Genomic DNA, 19140 nt, shown 5'->3' on the forward strand with positions numbered 1-19140 from the left:
AGCATGTAACAGGTTCCGGAAACAGTAGCCGCCTTTGCCGGTGGAAAAGCCAGTGGACCCGAGCAGGTGCCGTGCAGTTGACAAGTGGCGTACGGTTAGTACACTTCCTTTTGAAGTTCTTCCTTCTCACGATTCTTACGAAGAGACGTTTGTACAAGAAGAGACGTGTTGAAAGATGCATAGGAAGTGGTAGTGTTTCGTTAGTGTATGATGATGACACTCAAGCGCTGTTGTATGGACACACCAATGGTCACTTTATGTGGGGTCGACAATCAAATACAATTGTGTATTTTATTATCTACCCCATGGCTTTTTTTAAATTCTGTTTTTTAATGGTTTTGTACGTTTGTTTTTGTTGCTCCATTTTTTTTTTGATGTACTGGATAACTGAATATCACTCCATCAAATTAAAATGAAATGAAGACAGAGTTCACTGCTTTACACGTTATTATTCATGACCATCATCAAAATGATTCTGGTTAGTTTCATTTTAGTCGTCTCGATTTAGTGTCATGCAAAGTCAGTTTTTTTTTTTTTTAGGTGAAAGCAGTACTAAAAAAGAGCCTCTCATTTTTGTGTGACGCTCAGACTCCCGGCATGCTTGAAATGTTCCCCAGAGCTCTTGAACCCAAAAGTGTTGATTTTTCTCAAGTTAAAAACTTGCATCGTTTCAGATTCAATTCTTTAAAATTCCACCTGTTGCTGAACCTAATCCACAATTTTTTAAACTAAAATATTACATATTGTACTGAGGATATTATATTGGTTTTAGTATGAAAACCTGCTTGAGGAAAAAAAAACCCCAACAGATTCAAAATCGGCACCAAAAAAAAAACAAAAACCATCCAGAAACGTTAACTTGCATCTTTCAGTCCAGCTGTTCAAGTAGGCTTTCCTTGACATTTCTGTCATCTTAGTTGATAGACTTTTTCTCCCTAGCGTACGATGTTTTTCCACATGCATCGGTGGTGCAAGGCGTTATGATAGCACGACGCAAAACGCTCTTATCAGCTCTACTGTGAACTTCAGTCACAACTTTTACCTTTGTCGCCGTGATGCCCCCCCCCCCCCCGCTTGCGCCATGAAGAAAAAAAAAATGAATGGAGAGCTTGCAGGAGCCCAGAACAGGCGCACACGACAGAGCAACTGAGACTTTGTCAAATCCTCCAGTTGATGTGTTAATAGTTAATGATGATGCGGAATGACATTTGCCGAGTCACCGGGGGCAAGGGGGCATAATGGGGGGGGGGGGGGTCAAATGTGGCCTATGACAAGGTTGTTTGTTTGAAGAGTGCTCAATTGAACATTGACTTTTTGACAGTCGCTGGACTTTTGACTCCCGGGGACACAACAGTAACGCCTCTCGCTTCGTGTATCATAAAGACGTCGGAGGGGGTGTGTGTGTGGTGGGAGGGGGGCACGCATAAATAACGGAGCCAAACCACATCCTACCTGCCCTTTATGGATTACAAGCTGCTAATCCTACCCGGCGACACCTGAGGATCCACATTTCACCCCATGTAAGTCAATTTTTTTTTTTCCCAAATGGCATTCATGTGCAGTCTTTTGATGTTGCAATAGTGTTTCCTAACTTTGAATTGAACCAAGGTACACTTACATTAGGAAAAAAAAAAATCACGGCACACTACCAAACAAAATGATCTCAATGTGCCGGGTATATCTTAATATTATAATGATAACATAAATTGACGTGAAATGTGGGCTTCTTTCGTTTTGTGAATGGCAAGCAGAGGATATGCACGACAGGTTAATTGGACGTCCTACTATCTTGCGGAAGCCGATTTAATTGCTCTGGCTATCGCGATAAACTGCTGCCGTAGTGGGATGAACAAAGATGCATTACAGTCATAGTCAGAAAAATACAGTAAAATCGACAAATATTCAAATTGTTGATTTTTTCTGTCTTCCAGTTTTATTATGACAATCATACACAATATATTCGGAGGTACGACGATTCCGACCAATGTCAGCAATACATGTGTTCATATTTTTTTTAATTATTGTTGTATTTGTAGGAAAAAAATATTTTTTGGACCAATTAAGTGAAAATTGATCATTTCTCACAGAGACTTCACTCATTTGGTGTGCTGTGAGAAATGATTTGGTGTGCTCCCAACTACTGCATCAGTAGTTGGGGTCACAGCTTTCCAATATAACAGTCAATAGCTGTTTTTTTTCACTTCGGAGTCGACGCACGTTTGTTGCCAACGGCTTAGACATTAACAGCTGTGTGTGTTGTTGTGATCTTGAGGGGTAAAGTAAATTTATAGTAACAAGATGTTCACTGACAAGGCCTACTTACTTTTACAACACACTATTACTTTTTAAAAGTACACGTATTTTGACACTCGTCAGGTCTTTTGCCGTTAGCGCTCTGAAATCACTCCGCCACCCACTCCCCCAATTGGATGCGCCTTGTCGCCGTTCTTGAATTGAGCACATTTCAATATGAGGGTGTGGCATTCCTTCTTCAAGCTTTCCTCGCCTATGTACACTTGATGGGTTTGTCAATGGTGTGCTGTACATTGCTAAGTGCAGTGTGAAAAGGCCTTTAGAAAGGTGGCTTTGGTGCCAGCAAACAGCTGAGGATAGTTTCCACAGGGAAAACCGACGTCTGTGTGTGTGACCTCCAGATTGTGGGCAACATGGTCGGCCTAAAACCCTCAGACGTGCCCCCACCCTTAGGGGTGAAGATGGCCAGCGCGGGGGCGGCGGCGTGCATCGCCGACATCGTCACATTCCCCCTGGACACAGCCAAAGTCAGACTGCAGGTAAGCACCGGCGGGCTTGTGTGTTGTGGTTATAATGAGTCCTCAAAACAAATTTCTCGAGTTCAGATCCAAGGCGAGAAGAAGGTGGCGGCAGCAGAAGCCAAGGCCATCCGCTACAGGGGCGTGTTCGGGACCATCAGTACCATGATCCGCACCGAGGGTCCTCGTTCGCTCTATAACGGGCTGGTGGCGGGTCTGCAGCGGCAGTTGTGCTTCGCCTCGGTGCGAATCGGCCTCTACGACAACGTCCGAGATTTCTACACCGGAGGAGCAGAAAGTACGTTTTCATATTTCAAAATTGGGTCAGCGATGCTTGACAACTGAGCCCTTTGGGGGGACGGTTTCAACCAATGTGAAATTTGGTCGGCATGTCTTCCATATGGAGACGCACCACAAAAAAAAAAAAGTCAAAAATCTTTTCGGGTCCATGTGCTCCAAGGTCGTTCAAAGACAAACTTTTCCAAAAGATTTTGTCCGATTGCTACCAAATGGGAGCCGTGTCTACTTGGCGGATGGGCGATTGCGTCATTTGTCATTGCGTTTGTGTTGTTGTGTGTGGATGTGCTGGTAAGAGTTAAAATTATTTGGATTTTTCCTAATAGTTATTTCATGCTGACTTTTTTTTTCTTTTTTTTTTAAATTCGGTTACTTTTAATTGATTTTTCAGAGCAATGCTTCATTTTAGTTTAGTTTTTTATTAGTCTTGGCATTAGCTTCATTTTTTTAATGTATGACGTATGTGTCAAGTGTAAGATAAAATTCAACGTCACTAAGTATTGTGCAATAAAGTACAGCAACACCGAAAAAAACTGACAAAAATTAAAATAATATAATAATTATTAGCGTTTTAAGAACATAAGTGGTTCCAGTTCTTTTAGGGGGTTTTTTTTGCATTTTATTTTTTAATTTTGTAAAAAATTTTTTGGGGGTAAATTTTCACTAACTCCGACAACCTCGGTGCAGACGCAGGAGTGTTGATGCGCATCCTGGCCGGCTGCACGACGGGCGCCATGGCGGTGTCGTTCGCTCAGCCCACCGACGTGGTGAAGGTGAGGTTCCAGGCTCAGATGAACCTGGACGGAGTGGCGCGGCGCTACAGCGGCACCATGCAGGCCTACAGGCACATCTTCCGCAACGAAGGACTGCGCGGACTCTGGAAAGGTGGGTGCCGACTATGGCCCCCCCCCCACCCCCAAAAAAAAAAGAAATTTCTCTTTTCATTGTACGGGGAAGCCAGGGTACTCTTCGTACCTCAAATTTTGGCTACGGCTCAGAAGTTTTTTATATATGATGGGGATTGCGCGAGCCCAGTCCCGATGTGGGCGTCTGATTTTCGCCTGTGATCCGAGACAGCCACTTTTGGGCGATGCTATTGCCGCAACCCCCTAAACACATTTTGCCATTCTTGAAAACAGTTTTTGTGATGGTTCCCCTTGCAAAGCAAAAATTCAATCGCTGCTTTCTGCTTCTGAGGGCATCCAACGATAATGTAATTTCCAGAATTTGAGGGAGTTTCTGAGAAGTCATCATTGCGGAAAAGCAAGCTTTCTGCCCGGTGGGAATGAGAGATTGACTTACCACGTTGAAAGATCATCAATCAATCAGTCAATCAAATTGTACTTCTGCAGCACTTTTCATACATAGAAATGCAACCCAAAGTTCTCTGCAATAAAACCTAATATGATCATTTAAAGCAGAAAAATATATTGAAAAAATGACAATAATCACTATTTTTCAAACACAACCCTCAATTTTCATATTATTTTGGTGACAAAAATTTCACAAATCCCAAAAAATAAACAAACATTTGAACACTTTTTGGGGCGGGGGACTATCTCTGCACTGGCAGTGTTGGAATATTTAATTATTATCATTTCAATAGAAATGATTCAAAAGGACAACAACAATCAAAGCAGAACTTGAAATTCGAAACAGCACCGTTGTACTTGATTTTTATAATCGTTATTATTATTGCATTTCTCATTTGTACACACCCTTTCATGCACCCTGTCACCTGATCACATGATAAGCTGTCCACTGTAGTGCCCGCTTGTCCGTCAAAGGGTCGATGACACATTTGACTGATTTTTATCAAATATACTGACACACGCACGCAATTATACACTTCTGGCCTCAGTGATTTTGCTTTGGAAGAGTGACGCATTTTTCTGCCACTGCGTTGCTCCACCAGGAACGTTGCCCAACATCACGAGGAACGCGCTGGTCAACTGCACCGAGCTGGTGACGTACGACCTGATCAAAGAGGCCATCCTGCGACACAGGCTCATGTCAGGTGACGCACGAAGCGAGGCAGCCCATTGGTCCGGTGGGGGGGGGGGCGGGGCCGTCACGCCCTCCGGCGGATTAAGACCCTCGGTGGTGTTTTCCCCAACAGACAACCTTCCATGTCACTTTGTGTCGGCCTTCGGCGCCGGCTTCGTCACCACGGTGATCGCCTCCCCGGTGGACGTGGTGAAGACGAGGTACATGAACTCGCCGCCCGGTCAGTACCGCAGCGCTATCAACTGCGCCTGGACCATGTTGACCAAAGAGGGGCCCACGGCTTTCTACAAGGGGTGAGCGGGGCAAAGCCCAGTGAGCGGTTCGTTCCTCTACCCTACCATCCCATAATTTTTTTTTTTTTTTTAGGTTTGTGCCATCCTTCCTGAGGCTCGGCTCGTGGAACATCGTCATGTTCGTCTCCTTCGAGCAAATCAAGCGTGCCATGATGGTGACCAAGAAGCGCTTCGACGCCTCCAACTGAGCCCAGAATGCACTGGACACAACATTAGGTACACTCAGCCATGATGATGGATGGGATCATCAAATAATTTATTTTTATGTTTACAAGGAAGTCATTGTAACGATAAGAGGATTGTTTTTTTTTGTTTTTTTTCAGATGAAGTACTTGTAGAATATATCTTTGGAAATAGTAAATGAATACAATCTATGGAATACGATTTTTGTTTGGAATAATTTGAATAACTACATGTCATCAATACAATTCAAAATTAATTAAAAGGCAAGTGTCAGAATTTAACCCTTTCAGGGACGGCGGTTAGTGCAGCGGAATTGTAAAATGATTATTTTGATGCCCACATGAAATAGTTGTAATAATTAAATGCAATAAATTTAACGCAACCAATACTGGTGCCTTCTAAAATACAATATGGAAATGTTGTACCTGTAATTTGTTTGCGAATTGTCTAAACTCCTCCAAGGTGCCTTGTACTCATCTCTGATCTACAAGACGCATTTTTGACAGTATCAATGTATTTCTTGACATTATTTAAAGCCATGTTATGTTTTATTTGACTAGCTGCATCACAGTACTTCTCCTCGGAGATCAAATGTGTACCTAATGTTGTCTCCGGTGTATGATGATACACTTTGTATGAAGAGTGGGGTCAGGTTGGGGGGTTGGTTCACGTTTGCACTTTATTCAGTCGTCCAAATGTCCATCGTACTCGCATGTAAAAGCTGTTTACATGAAGAAGACTATCTATAAACAAAGTTCACCTCGTTTACACTCTGCTTCGTGTGTGCCTTTATTTTTACGATTGTACATCGTTGGAATGTTCAAAGAGAACGTGTACAACAATGTCTTTCAAAAACAAACAGGAAAAAAAAAACATTGGTCACATTATTAAGGACGTAAATATCAAAAATCCTGAGATGGCCGAGTAATTGTTATTTTTTTATTGTGTGTATTAATTACTATTATTGCTTTGCGGATCAAAACTCCAATACCATTTTCCACTGCTGAAGTGTCTTTGGACCCTCCTCATCATCTTCATTCTTTGGCTGTTACCTCTATTTTCCAGAGGTCTGTGCTTGTCTCGTTCAGACTGGTGCGTCCCCCCCATTCCACCCCCAGTGTGGCGTTTGGTTTAGGACGGGGCGCTCAGAGTGAGCGACACTCGGGGATTCTCCAGGAGGGTCCGCACGACATGGTGGAACATTCAGACTGGGGCGTTTCCCCCCCATCCCACCCCCGGTGTGGCGTTTGGTTTAGGACGGGGCGCTCAGAGTGAGCGACACTCGGGGATTCTCCAGGAGGGTCCGCACGACATGGTGGAACTTATCTCTGTACTGGTTGAAGAGCATGATGCTTTCAGGTTCCTCCGCAAGCCAGAATTTATCAAACTCAAACGCCAGGTAGCCTGCAAGCGGTAGACGAGCAAAAAAATCAAGCCACGCCGCACTGCGTCTCGTCGTGTACATGTTATTTCTGTTTCGACCATAAGAGGATTTTTCAAGCGACATCATGCTCGGTTTGATATTTGGGAAAATTGGCGTTCCATGAAAATGGCAAACATGTTTTTTTTTCCTCCCCGCAAATATGTCCTATCATATGATGGTTAATATCGCCCATAGTCATGCAAAGAATTGACTCCCTTCCCCCCATCTCTTAAGTTTGGCGTACTCACAGTAAAGTTGATGAAAGTGTTGTAGCTTGGGGGCACCCGGCACCGTGTTGTAGAAATGAGCTTTGAGGGCGCCGCTCTTCAGCAGGCTGTAAGCCATCTCGGTCAGGTTGATCCCCACGATGGCGTACGAGTACCTGGAACACGCGTCGGATGTCGTGACGGCTTATACGGGCAGTGGTAAAAACGGGTTCCAATTGCACAGCGTCGCCTTTCACCCGGTACCTCTGCACTGTGAGGTCGAGGCGCTAACCACTGGACCACCGTGCCGCCCTATACATCTATACATCATGTTTTTTTTTCAGCATTTAAAAACTAGAACCCCTGATATTGAGGTGATATAATTTTTCTGCCTCTGATAATATATACTGCATCGATGTCATTTATAATAACAGTACATTTAAAAAAAAAAAAAAAAACAGCTTGACAAAATGAAAGGGGCGAGTGCCTCACCCCAGTTTGGGATGGTTGGCATGAGACAGGACCAGGCGAGCTTCTTGTGTGTAGTGTTCACTGAAGAAGCTGTGAAGGATCGAAAAAGCACACACACAAAAAAAAAATCCAAACAGGTTAGCAGAACAAACACTTGGGAGACTGTCCCGACATTTCTCGCAGGAGAACTCGCTCACAGAAGGTTTGTAAGGCCCAGCACGCCCATTCCTCGGAAGTCCGTCTTGGGGTCGTCCCCTTGGAAACCGATGTCCCCCCACTGCTTGGTCACCCTTGACTCCAGCGTCACGCTCGGCATGAGCAGCTCCCAAAGCTGAGGGTGAGGCAACGGGATCGGACAAAATTGGCAATTGGCTGCCGCTTGAGACCTCAATGTTGTTTACGAGACTTGGGGTCAGTCAGCGTTTAAACAAAAAAATAACCACTTTGCGCACCTCCAACAGCATGGCCTCGTGTTGAGTGTTCTCCGGGCAGAACGCTTCCTTCCTGACGTCTTCAACGGACGCGTACAGGCTCTCGTATCCCGTGATCTGCAGGAGCGACGTGTGCAGGCTTTCCTTGAAACTGAAAGGGAGGAAGGTCAGTGATTGAAACACACTCGACTGCTCAGTTTCCTCAAGTGTGTGTGTGTGTGGCTTTACCGGGGATTTGTCTGCTCTTTGATGTTCTTCTCCTTCATGATTTGCTGCACATGTTGTCCTAAGTGTTCCTCGCTGCTTTCTACAGCACCTCGCAGAAGCTACAGAGGGAGAGGAAAGTGTCAGGGAAAGCACAAAAGTTTTGGGTTTTTTTTTTTTTCTGTTTTGTTTTGTTTTTAAGTACTGGTACTAATTAGCAGAACAGGGAATCGGTACCTTTATAAATTTTTTTCAGCTGGTTAGATAATAGTGTCAAAGCAAAACAAATCAAGATGGGTCCTGTTTACAGTGCGGACCTTTGCACTCCTGATAATTGTAAGATTGTGACATGGGTCGAAAGGCTTCCTCACGCTGGTATGTATGATCTTATGACCGGGAGTGAAATTCTTGACGCCTCGCAAGATACACATTATTTGCTTACCTTGCTCTTTGAAGACTTCAGGGAGTATTCTGCAATGGCACAGACGCTATCGTGAGACACAAACTCAAAATTGAAAAATTACATGAAATGGGATATGTCCATATTTGGTTGGTTTCATAATTTTTCACAAGTATTAGCAAATCAAGCTAAAGTGTTGAAAAATGTTTGCTTTAGTTGATGGTGTGATGTTACTATCCAACAAACTTGCTTTTTAAAAATTTTTTAGTTCCCTGAGAAATTATGCCCGACGCCAACGATATATATAACTATTATTTCTACCTGTATTTATCGTTCTGGACGCCCCCGGCCCGTATCCCGAGCATATCCTCTGCAGCTCGCACGTCCCAGTTGCCTGCCTGATGAGCCATTTGAACCAGTACCTCAAGAAGGTTGTGTACACGTACTGCCATATGTACACCAGCATACTTGCTGCAATGCCAACCGAGAAAAATTCTTCACTACTAAATCTGAAGAGAAGTGACTCAAGAAAAAAACAAATGTAATGTACAAACACACACAGAATACATTCAATCTCCATATTATGGATGGCAAACATTATAGTCAGGAGGTACAGTGAATTAACATTAAACACGTTTGTTGTTATAACTAGAAAAGTGCCCTGTATTATAATGAGGTGTAACTACAACAAATAAATACAGTGATAAAATCCCGAATTGGCTTTCATACTGTTTGTAATGTAGAGTAAAATAGAAAATGAGGAAAAAATAGATTGTTTATTTAAAAATCACAGGGAAAATGACGTTTATAGAGCAACTTGCATGTGGAAACGTATTAGTTGAAAAAGGCATTCTGAATGAAATCTTATTATTCCAAATGCAAACATGAAAGACTAGTTATTCGTTTTGGTTTTTATGAGGCATTATTAAGCAGTAATATTTATGACGCCAAAACAAGTGTGTGCTAAAATATTAATTCCATTCATTCGTCACAACTATCGCTGATATTTGGAACGGAGCGAAAAGTGAGCATGCACAGTTTAGTTTCTAACAAACCTCATTAAAACGCCTTAAAAGAGCAACGCTGTTGATGTATGAAAAAAATATTTTTATTTGTAGTTTTTTTTTTTTTTTTTACTACCAAGCAGTAATATTTCCGACGTTACACCAACTGTACGCGTTATACCGATACAGTATTTTGAGCTAGCCCTGAGGCTAATTCAATGCTAACAAAAATACAAACATTAAGCTGATACAAACACTTTCACTGTCGGTGTGGTACGTAAGCAAACATCAATTTTACGACTAGCCGAGAAGTCTCTGAATCAACTCGTGTCCAATTTATGAAAGCGAAAGCGTCGTCCAGACAACAGGTGAGTTGTCACTCGAGCAAGCAAAACAGTAGTTAGTTTAGTTTACTTGGCTAAGCCAGCTAGACACTCGTCACAGACAGTAAACGTTTTTCCTTAAATGTGGTTTTTCTTACCCTTCTAATTTTCCTATAATTTAAAAAAAAGCAAACGTATTAAAAGCTTATCTTGACCAACCATCCGGAGTCGACGAATCTACAGTACACTTACTGCAGGCACTTCCTGGATTTACCGGAAGCGCTGCCTTTGACCTCCCTGTGCTCAGGAGTCTACGCAAAGTGGGGGCAAAGTGTCGGCACGTTGCATGGTTGTGAACGGCGCAATAGCAAAACGAGCAAGGATGTCTGCGCGTTGTGTTGGCAGTTGGACACAACGCGAGCAAGCAGTTTTTCAAAATGCCACAAGATAAAAAACAGTTGTTAGCGTATAGTTGTACAGAAATAGAATTAATAACTGCGAGGGTCAGAAAAATAGTATCAGCACAGGTAATAGTACAATGAACTGTAACAACAGCATTTTTACATGTCGTTATACCTGTTAGTGCATCTAAAAAAAATACCGAAACTGAATGGAGCACGCATGCGGTCTCTGTGTTTAATTCATACGCAGGTAATTTATCTTCATTCACAGACTGGCCACTAGATGCCGCCACGGGACCGTCCTAACTCCCGTTGCGTTTTATTGCGTTTGTGCCCGCTTCTCATTACTCTTCAGTTGTAACTTTGCATTTTTTTGGTTCGTCAGTTCACATTGGTAGCAAAGCAACGTTAGATCCGAAACAACACGTGACGTTTAAAATGTACCCCCCCAGGGCGAGCGATTTTATAAAAGAGCAAAAGTAGCCTATATTATGTGAGCAGAAGTGATGTTTTTCCTTCGAATCAAGTTGTGAAAAGGCGTAGACATACATTTTTTCCTTAAAATCTTAGTTGGTGTGTGTTTTAATACAACACATACCTTTAGTTGTGCATTTTTAAATTTATTGAATGATTTACTGATATCTAAGATACTCAATATCTCATCATCTATTCAGTAAGTATTTTTTATCATTTAACAATGATTTCTATTCCATATATACTGCATATATATCAGTCATAAAGTGCAGATAATCCACTGCAGACGCTTGAAACTGCTGTGACAAAAAAAAACGACAAACAATGGTCCCACTCATTCATTCATCACATTATTGTTTTGTTTACACTGATGCACCGTGCACACGCACGCTCGACCAGCCCACTTCGCCCCCCACCCCCACCCAAAAAAAGAATGAAAGAAAAAAACTGTCTCTGGTTGGTAGCGGGAGGGCGTGGCTCATGTCACCGAGTGTGTCTCTCCATATTCATGCGAGGGCTTCTTCAAGCCTCCTCATCTCTCGCTGACACGGATGCGCAAACCGCAGCGCCCCCGTCAAGGTAAGCGACCCCCTCGCTCTTGTTTCCACACCCCTAATCCACGCACCGCGATCGCACCGTGCTTGGTTATTTCTTTGCGTGCAGCCGCAAGGTCAAACATGAAAAAAAAAATGAAAAAAATCATATTGCATGTTTGTGGCGTGAAATATTCTTGCTGCAAAGCATCAGAAACGCAATACCATTCTTTTTAAATGAATGAGACTGACGCCGAATGTATTTAGAGGCAACGAGGATGTTTTTCCACATCAATGTTTGCACTGTGATGACAGACGGGTGCATGAATAGTGGGAGGGCAAACACAAACGCTTCAATTGTCTGCCCGCTACGGCACCTCGCATGTTGAGTGTGCCTGTGACCCTTTCCATGATTTGACACAACGATCACTGAATATGGCAGCATTTAAAAAAATCAACAATGTGTGTCTGTGGACTGCAGCTGATCGCCTCTAACAATGCCGTCAATATAATTGATAAATTAATGATGGAGTCTGTCTGTCTATCTGTCCGTCCATCCGACAGTATCCCAGTACAGTGTCCCTTCATTTTATGCTCAACAGATCTCACGGTACACCGCCAGACAAAAATGTCCCAAGAAGTCTGCAGTGTATAAGCCCACTGTACCTAAATAACGGTACAGTAAGATGTCTATTCAGTAGAAGAGCATGAAATTGTTCTGCCTTGATGTCACTATCCAACACTGGCATAAATAGATGAACAAAGATACATTAGATTTACTTGGAGGAAATAAGTAATTATTTTCAGACCAATTCAGTGAAATTGAAAAACCTGATGCTCTGCCACGGCCCGTTAATGTGACGAGGTTGGAAAAGTTGCAAGGAAGAGATTCACCCCGCACCTCCCGCTAAAGTGTTTGGACTGTAATATGCAGTGCAAACTATCAACCCTCAACAGTTTATTTTTATTTCCAACTCATTTCACAACATTCCCACTTACAGAATATTGGATTTAGAAAAGAAAAAAAAATGCCCCAGCAGTGAAGACTCTCCATAACAATCCAGGCTAAACTTAGCTCCTCCCCGACCCACAAAGCTTGTCTCTTCGTTGGGATCTATCAATTCAGCATGCTGCATTTGACCAACTGTACAACTTTCCTGTAAAGGACTTTTGTGTATAAGGTAGTTTAGAACGAGCACAGGAGACTGAAGACTTCTATTTTTTGGATACCTAGAGTCTAGCTTCTTTTTCCATTGTTATTGTTTTTAATTATTATTATTATTACATAATTCAAACTTGTATTGAGAAGTCGGGGTAGGACCCGATACTGAAAATATTTCCTTTCTTCCTACTCCTGTTGAACTTGCGTTTGGTTCAAAATACAAAATCTTCTGTCGCCTTTCTTTTATTTTCCCTTATTTTGTAATCCATCATGTTTTAATTTGTTTTGTATATGTTCAAAAAAATAAATAAAAAATAAATCAATCCCTCTGTGGCAGTATAAAAAAAGAACTATTCTTATAGTAAAGGCAGAATGGCTGATAATGCTGGTATTGAATCTCTGGTGTACCTAATAAGTGTTTGGTGAGGATGTAGTAATGCTTATGTTAATGTTTATTGACATCTGTCTCTATGGCAACAGGAGGTGACAACTGAATGACGCATTGCCATGAACAAGAATAGTAGCTCCAGCAACATTCAAATGGAGCGTGAGGACGTTTCCCGACCTTTACTGAGCCAAGTCGCATCATTTCTCTCTGACTACCTCGTATTTTATTTCTTTTCGTTTTGTATGAGTAAAGGAAGAACAGAGTACCGGGAAACTTAACGTGAAAAACTTAAATGTTTGGAGTTGTTTCGATTTTTTTTTTCTTTTTCAGAGTACTAAGACCTGAATTATTCAACTTTATATTTTGTACTTTAAAAAAAAAATTGTCACCTTATTTCAGGTACCAGTTTTCAGGCACATCGTTTTGAAGATTTTTTTTTTCAACCAAAAATAATGAACGACATGACACATTTACTGCAAATTAGTAGTATACGGGTTTATTTGTGTTACCTATAGTAGGCCTCGATCAAGACCGATCGTCAAGGACCTATTCTGCTCATTTTAGATATCTGCCGCCTCAAACACACGTGATTCAAATGATCAGCTCATCAGCAGGCTCTGAGAAAACCATCCTGATCATTTGAATCGGGTGTGTTGGAAGAGGGAGACATCTAAAACACACTGGCTAGGGGCTCTCGAGAACCGGTCTGGGGCTCCCCTGGTCTTGATGGTCTTCACTTAATGCACTGTGGCACAAATCAATCCCTCCTCTTCTTGTCGTGTAACCCCGCTGCGATGACTTTGTAGTTGGTGCATGAGTGATCAGTAGGCAATATTTTGAGGGGGTAAAAAAAATGGAGGGCCCTAAAATAAAATGTTGCTCTGAATGATGGCTGCTGCTTTTTTTTTCTCCTGCCTTAGGAGAGTGGGCACATTTGGATTACAGCGGCAATTCCAGCGCGAACGCATCCGTCCAGCATGGGATCCAACCCAAAAAGGACAGTGACCGTCCAGATGGTGCCTCAGCTGCCTGCGGCGGACACGCTCGCCAATAGGGAGACGAACGCCAACTGGACCACGGAGCCGAACCTGATAGCCTCCCAAGTTTGTTGCGCATCGCCTGGCCGCAAACTGGATAAGACCGAGTCAGTAGTGCCCATTAGCACCCGCAAGCCGACTGAGGACATGTCAAGCAAAGGTGTGGCTGAAGTGGGAGAGCTAAGAGATGCTAATGCTAACATTAGCAACATGTTAAGCCTGGCTGACGAAAAAGTTTCTCAGAGTCCCGGCTGCCGGGTAAAAACACCCAAGGACGAAGCAAGCGTCAAAACCGCGGCGCGAAATATCTCATCCAAACGTAACAACGGCGCGAGACACCTCGCGCCTGAACCGGAGAAAGAGGCGGCTGTGGAGAGTCTGTCAGTTCACAAAGATAAGGACGGCTCAAGTCCCAAGGAGCCTGGTCACAAACGAAAACACTCCATTTCACTTCAGGAGCCACCCGAGCTCAAAGAAAGCGCAGAAACTGTGCCCTTGTTCAACTCCGCTTTGCCTTCAACCAACAGCCAGGGCATCGACAAAACACCTGTGGAAAAAGTATCTGTAGACAAAGTATCCGTAGACAAACACCAGCCAGTACCCTTGCAGACAGAGCCCTTGTCCTTGCCTTTGGTGACGCAAAAAGTCCAGGAACATCCGGGAAGTCCGACCGAGTCTCACTGTAAGCTCTACCGGGAGGCTTCCACCATGACCTCCCCTCGACTGCCTTCCACCGTGGTCGAACGGGGCCGCGACGCCGAGGTCCAGGCGGTAGCCGCCACCAGCTGCAAGGCCGTGTCCACCAGCCCAAGCCTGCTGCCCTTCAGGCTCAACGCAGGCACCCTTGAGGAGGCCCACAGCCTCGGCGTCGTCGACCGGTCCGACGGGAGTTTGGGCTTCCACCAGATTGAGCCACCCATGAAGATTCACTTGCCGCCCGCCACGGAGAGGCTCACCGTTGAGGCGGAAATGTGCCCCTCCGCCGCGGTTGACTCCAAGCTGGGGGCGAAGCCTAAAGAAAGCACGCCGACTCTCAGCAGCATCCAACCGGTGTACCAGATCAACATCGAGCACAGTCATCGCAAGGAGCCAGAGAACAGAAATGCGGCGGACATACCCGTGACCGACTCCCAAAAGACGGATGTCCCTACCAGGTCCGGATTCGCAGACAAGGCTGTTACAGCTCATATCAAACTATCAACGCCCAGGAACGCGTCGTCCTCCACGTTGGAGGAAGCAAAAGGTACAAAAGACTCGGAAACGGAGACCAATTCTGGCAAGCGGCAAACAGAAGTCGAGGAAAGCGACGACGAGAAGCAGACGCGGAAGAGCGTCCACGACGTCGTCTGGGATGAGCAGGGTATGACCTGGGAGGTTTACGGCGCGTCGGTGGACCCCGAATCCCTGGGCTTCGCCATTCAGAGCCACCTGCAGTGCAAGATCAAGGAGCAGGAGAGAAAACTGATCGCCCAGACTTCCTTCCGCAAGTCCATCACTGGCCCGGACTCGCCGAGGGCAGGAAAGAAGAGCAAGCGGCGACAGCACAACCCGTTTCAGTCCATCCTGCGGAACGTGCGTCACCCCAACTGCTGCGCACGCCCCGCTCCCTCGGCCGTGCTCGATTAGATGTCGAGCAAATGTTCAAGTCTCCCACCCTCCACCATCACCAGCCCCTCCCACCAGAGTTCAAGGTGGCCGATGTAGTGAGGCCACGCGACGGGGCAGCGCTTCCCGTGAGTATCTCAGAATGTGGTAGACTAGACCATTTGTGACATTTGTGACTCAAAGGAAGTGAAAAGGGTGTACCGACGAACAACTCGTTTTGATAGAAATGGATATTTAAATCTCAAAAACGGAGGATATGTCTATAAAAGAAAGAACGTCTATACAGTCAACTAATCCAAGGCAATAATAGAGAAACGCATGTGTGTTAGTCGCAATGGCAACAGTTATATGGCAACGAAGAACTTGCATTTAAAAAAAAATAATTAAAAAGGTCACTGTTACAGCCGGTATGATTTCTTGTCAAATCCTTGTGCAAATATATGAAACCAACATCTCGTCGCAGTTTTTTTTTTTTTTTTTTTTTTTGAGATGTTCGGGGTCCTGTATTTTGAAAGTCCCCCACACCCCACCTTTCATGAACATTTATTTTCTAGTGCCGTCAGAAAAAGACCAAGAGACTGTATGCATTCATGTGTGTTTACTCTTTGGTTTTCTATTAAAAGATGAAAGAAAAAAAAAACCTTCTAGTGTCAGACGCTCTTTATTTTCAACACTCGTGATTTGAAGATGACAGTGTCAGGGCATAGAGCCTTTCGAGTCATCTGGTTTAGAACTGAGTCAATGTTGAATATTAATTAAAACTAATGCAAAAGCATGTACATAAAGTTAATATATTTTCATTGATATTTTAGGAGAACACGTGAACGCCTTTAATGTTTCCAAAAACATTGTATTGGGCTAAAGACTGCTAAATTGTCTTTGCCCGTCACAAAATCATATACCTGTCTAAAATGTTAACAGTACGTACTTGTACATACCTGTATAACAGTACGCGGCATGCAAATTGTATCATTTTCAAATGTGTGGGCCAAAAATGGTCAAAGATGGTGCAGTTTTTGTTATGGTAGATTGATGACGAGCACCAACATTTCTTGAATCTGTCCGGCTTGCATGTTCGTGCTTGAAATCTCAAATATATTGTGTGTGCCCGGTGTAACACTGATACCACGAGGCTGACGTGTGTGTCTTCACGGGCACGTCCCTCCATGTTATCATCTCAGCTGTGATAGCTCGGTTATATGGACACCCTGTGCAGTGCAATGTCACAAGCCGTTAAAAAAAAAAAAAAAAAAAAAAAATGCCGACTTGTAACTGGGCACCCCAGCTCACGAGTCACACGTGTCTGCTCTCTCTTCAGACTCAAAACGTTACGTGTGTGTGTGTGTGTGTGTGTGTGTGTGTGTGTGTGTCATAAAAAATATATATAGCTAGCTAGCTATCTATCTAGCTATCTAATTAACTGTTTAGCGTGCTAGATAAATATCTATCTATCTATCTATCTATCTATCTATCTATCTCATTTTTTTTTTTTTTTTGTCACTGACAGTCTCCCATCATGAGTTGGAACTCCATCTCTCTGCCTGTATCCGCCCAAAAAAATGTTACTTTTATTTTTGGAGTGAATGAATCATTATGTGAAGTTCAAATTGACATCTATCAGCGAAAGTAAATCTTGAGATTGCAGCGCTGGGGTTTTGCGCACAGTTAATCCTGCATAATCCGGGATTTAAATCTGCAATTTTGAACTCTCAAAACCACCAATAAAAGTTGTACTACATTATGCCGTTTTATCATTTACATTGATTTTTCTTTTTTTTAAAACAGTGGACAGTTGACAGTTTGAACCTCTTAATATGTGGCCGTTTTTAAATAGATTGAATGGAATAATGCATGACTATTAACCCTTTCATGCACCAATAATGATAACCTGTAACCTGAAAACATAAGATGTCCACTGCTGTCCCTGAAAGGGGGGAATGGCAAAATTCAGGAAATGGCTGTTTCTGGAGACGTACTATTTAATGCTGAGTCTTGGTGGAGGTCGACACTCTCTTTCGATGCCTTTGTATGCATTCCTGCCTTCTACTTTGCCTGGCCCATTTTCTCTGAGACCGTAATGAAGCAGCTGAGCTTCTCCAACAGCGGAGTGATTAAAAACCTTCTAATCTGCAGAATGTTTCCCGCCGCGAAGCAGCACACGAGAGCTCCTTCCTCTTGTTATGAATCCCGGGCGTTGTGTCGCCGAGAAAGTCGTCGCTTGTCTTCCTGACTGCTGATCCTCTCCCGACGGAATACGTGGCCTACATTTTGTTTTGCGTTGCGGCGTTCGACTAGAGTGCCCCTTCATCAAACCACCCAGGTTTTTTTTTTCTTTCGCTGCATCCCTTTAAGTGTCGATTAGTGGACATTTTTTTTAAAGATTTTTTTTGAAGTCACAATTATGTACACATCTGGGATGTTAATATAAATAAATACTTGTCTTTGATTTTTACACAACGTATGTTCGCTTCGTTGAAGACGCTAAATCGTCTTTTCCGTTTACAAAAATATATCCTTGATTTTTTTTTTTTTTTTTTTAATCCTTACAAAATTACCGCCTGTCTTTGATGTTCACAAAAATACCCGGGTTTTATTTTTTACGAAAACACGGTCATCACATGCATGATGTTTATAGACATTTTGGGGAACACCCGTCATTGAAGTGTTGAAAAAAAAAAACTTTGTTGCTATGACTGTGGTAGATTGATGGCGAGTAAAGGCGCCCATAATCTCTTAAATCTATCCGACTGGCGCATTTGCGCTGGGAATCTCGTCATCTTCGTTTCTCGTCATCTTCGTACACAAACAAGCGCACGCAAGGGTCACCTTCTATGACTTCATTAGAGACTGCCGTATTATGGTTGACAGATGTGACCATAAATCACAATGGCTCCTCCAAGCAAAGATCTCCAAACAAATGGCGATAATGGCGAAACGCGTCGCATTTATCAATCCGCAATATTACCCACGGGAAAAAAAAGCTTGTCGAAAACAACATCACGTTATGTAAGGATCCCCCCCCCTCCTTTTCCCTTGCTTTTCTTGCCCCCCACGGAGCCATAAGCTGCGTTTTGTTGCATCATCCGTTCTGTCATGCAGAGAAAATAAAAAGTAAGTACTAATCTGGTTATAAGAACAAGTAGCAAGAAAAACTAATCTCTCTCACATGAGGAGAAATATTCAAAGTCAAAGCTGCTGTATGAAAAAGTGGGATCTAAAGAAAACGATTGCAAAATTGTTCATGGAAAAAGGATAGCGTCTCTGCTGTTGTCACAGTAACCTCACGATTGACTTTACTCGTCTGTAACATTGGTGGACCAGCCGGGTCATCCCTTTTGTCATGTTACAATTAGCATCAGTGCTAACATTACTTTTCCGACTTCGTGACGCCTATTATGGTTGTCTAGATTCCTTTCTTGTGCGAGCATTAGCATCAACGCTAACAGTTCTGTTCTGAGTCATAAAGAGTACAATGTGGCAAACCTAAACACGTGGTCGAATACTGGTGGACCAGCCAGGACTCATGT

The 19140-nt window shown here is 43.3% G+C and overlaps 3 protein-coding genes across 6 annotated transcripts; 2 read left to right on the forward strand and 1 right to left on the reverse strand.

Moving 5' to 3' along the window:
- Positions 1–1242: 1242 nt before the first annotated feature.
- ucp1 (uncoupling protein 1) lies at positions 1243–6004 on the forward strand. Its single transcript, XM_019862090.1, has 7 exons — positions 1243–1520; positions 2655–2792; positions 2859–3069; positions 3756–3953; positions 4984–5085; positions 5188–5368; positions 5442–6004. The coding sequence occupies exons 2-7, from the start codon at positions 2667–2669 to the stop codon at positions 5554–5556; spliced, it is 933 nt and encodes a 310-aa protein (XP_019717649.1). The 5' UTR covers positions 1243–1520; positions 2655–2666; the 3' UTR covers positions 5557–6004.
- Positions 6005–6760: 756 nt separating this feature from the next.
- On the reverse strand, positions 6761–10297 carry elmod2 (ELMO/CED-12 domain containing 2). 2 transcript variants are annotated; one of them, XM_019862092.1, is made up of 9 exons: positions 10172–10297; positions 9008–9157; positions 8729–8757; positions 8311–8408; positions 8104–8233; positions 7849–7982; positions 7673–7741; positions 7223–7356; positions 6761–6955 (listed from the first exon to the last, which is right to left on the reverse strand). In XM_019862092.1, the coding sequence occupies exons 2-9, from the start codon at positions 9150–9152 to the stop codon at positions 6804–6806; spliced, it is 891 nt and encodes a 296-aa protein (XP_019717651.1). In that variant the 5' UTR covers positions 9153–9157; positions 10172–10297; the 3' UTR covers positions 6761–6803. The 2 variants fall into 2 exon arrangements, with proteins under 2 accessions (XP_019717651.1, XP_019717650.1); XM_019862091.1 differs by having other exon boundaries at positions 9008–9195.
- A 1021-nt stretch (positions 10298–11318) lies between these two features.
- On the forward strand, positions 11319–16054 carry gprin3b (GPRIN family member 3b). 3 transcript variants are annotated; one of them, XM_019862088.1, is made up of 3 exons: positions 11319–11467; positions 11986–12097; positions 13892–16054. In XM_019862088.1, the coding sequence occupies exon 3, from the start codon at positions 13949–13951 to the stop codon at positions 15632–15634; it is 1686 nt and encodes a 561-aa protein (XP_019717647.1). In that variant the 5' UTR covers positions 11319–11467; positions 11986–12097; positions 13892–13948; the 3' UTR covers positions 15635–16054. The 3 variants fall into 3 exon arrangements, with proteins under 3 accessions (XP_019717647.1, XP_019717648.1, XP_019717646.1); XM_019862089.1 differs by having other exon boundaries at positions 12024–12097; XM_019862087.1 differs by lacking the exon at positions 11986–12097.
- The last annotated feature ends 3086 nt before the right edge of the window (positions 16055–19140 follow it).

Source organism: Hippocampus comes, unplaced genomic scaffold, assembly GCF_001891065.2.
Source record: "Hippocampus comes isolate QL1 unplaced genomic scaffold, H_comes_QL1_v1.1 scaffold7, whole genome shotgun sequence".
Lineage (NCBI taxonomy): Eukaryota > Metazoa > Chordata > Actinopteri > Syngnathiformes > Syngnathidae > Hippocampus > Hippocampus comes.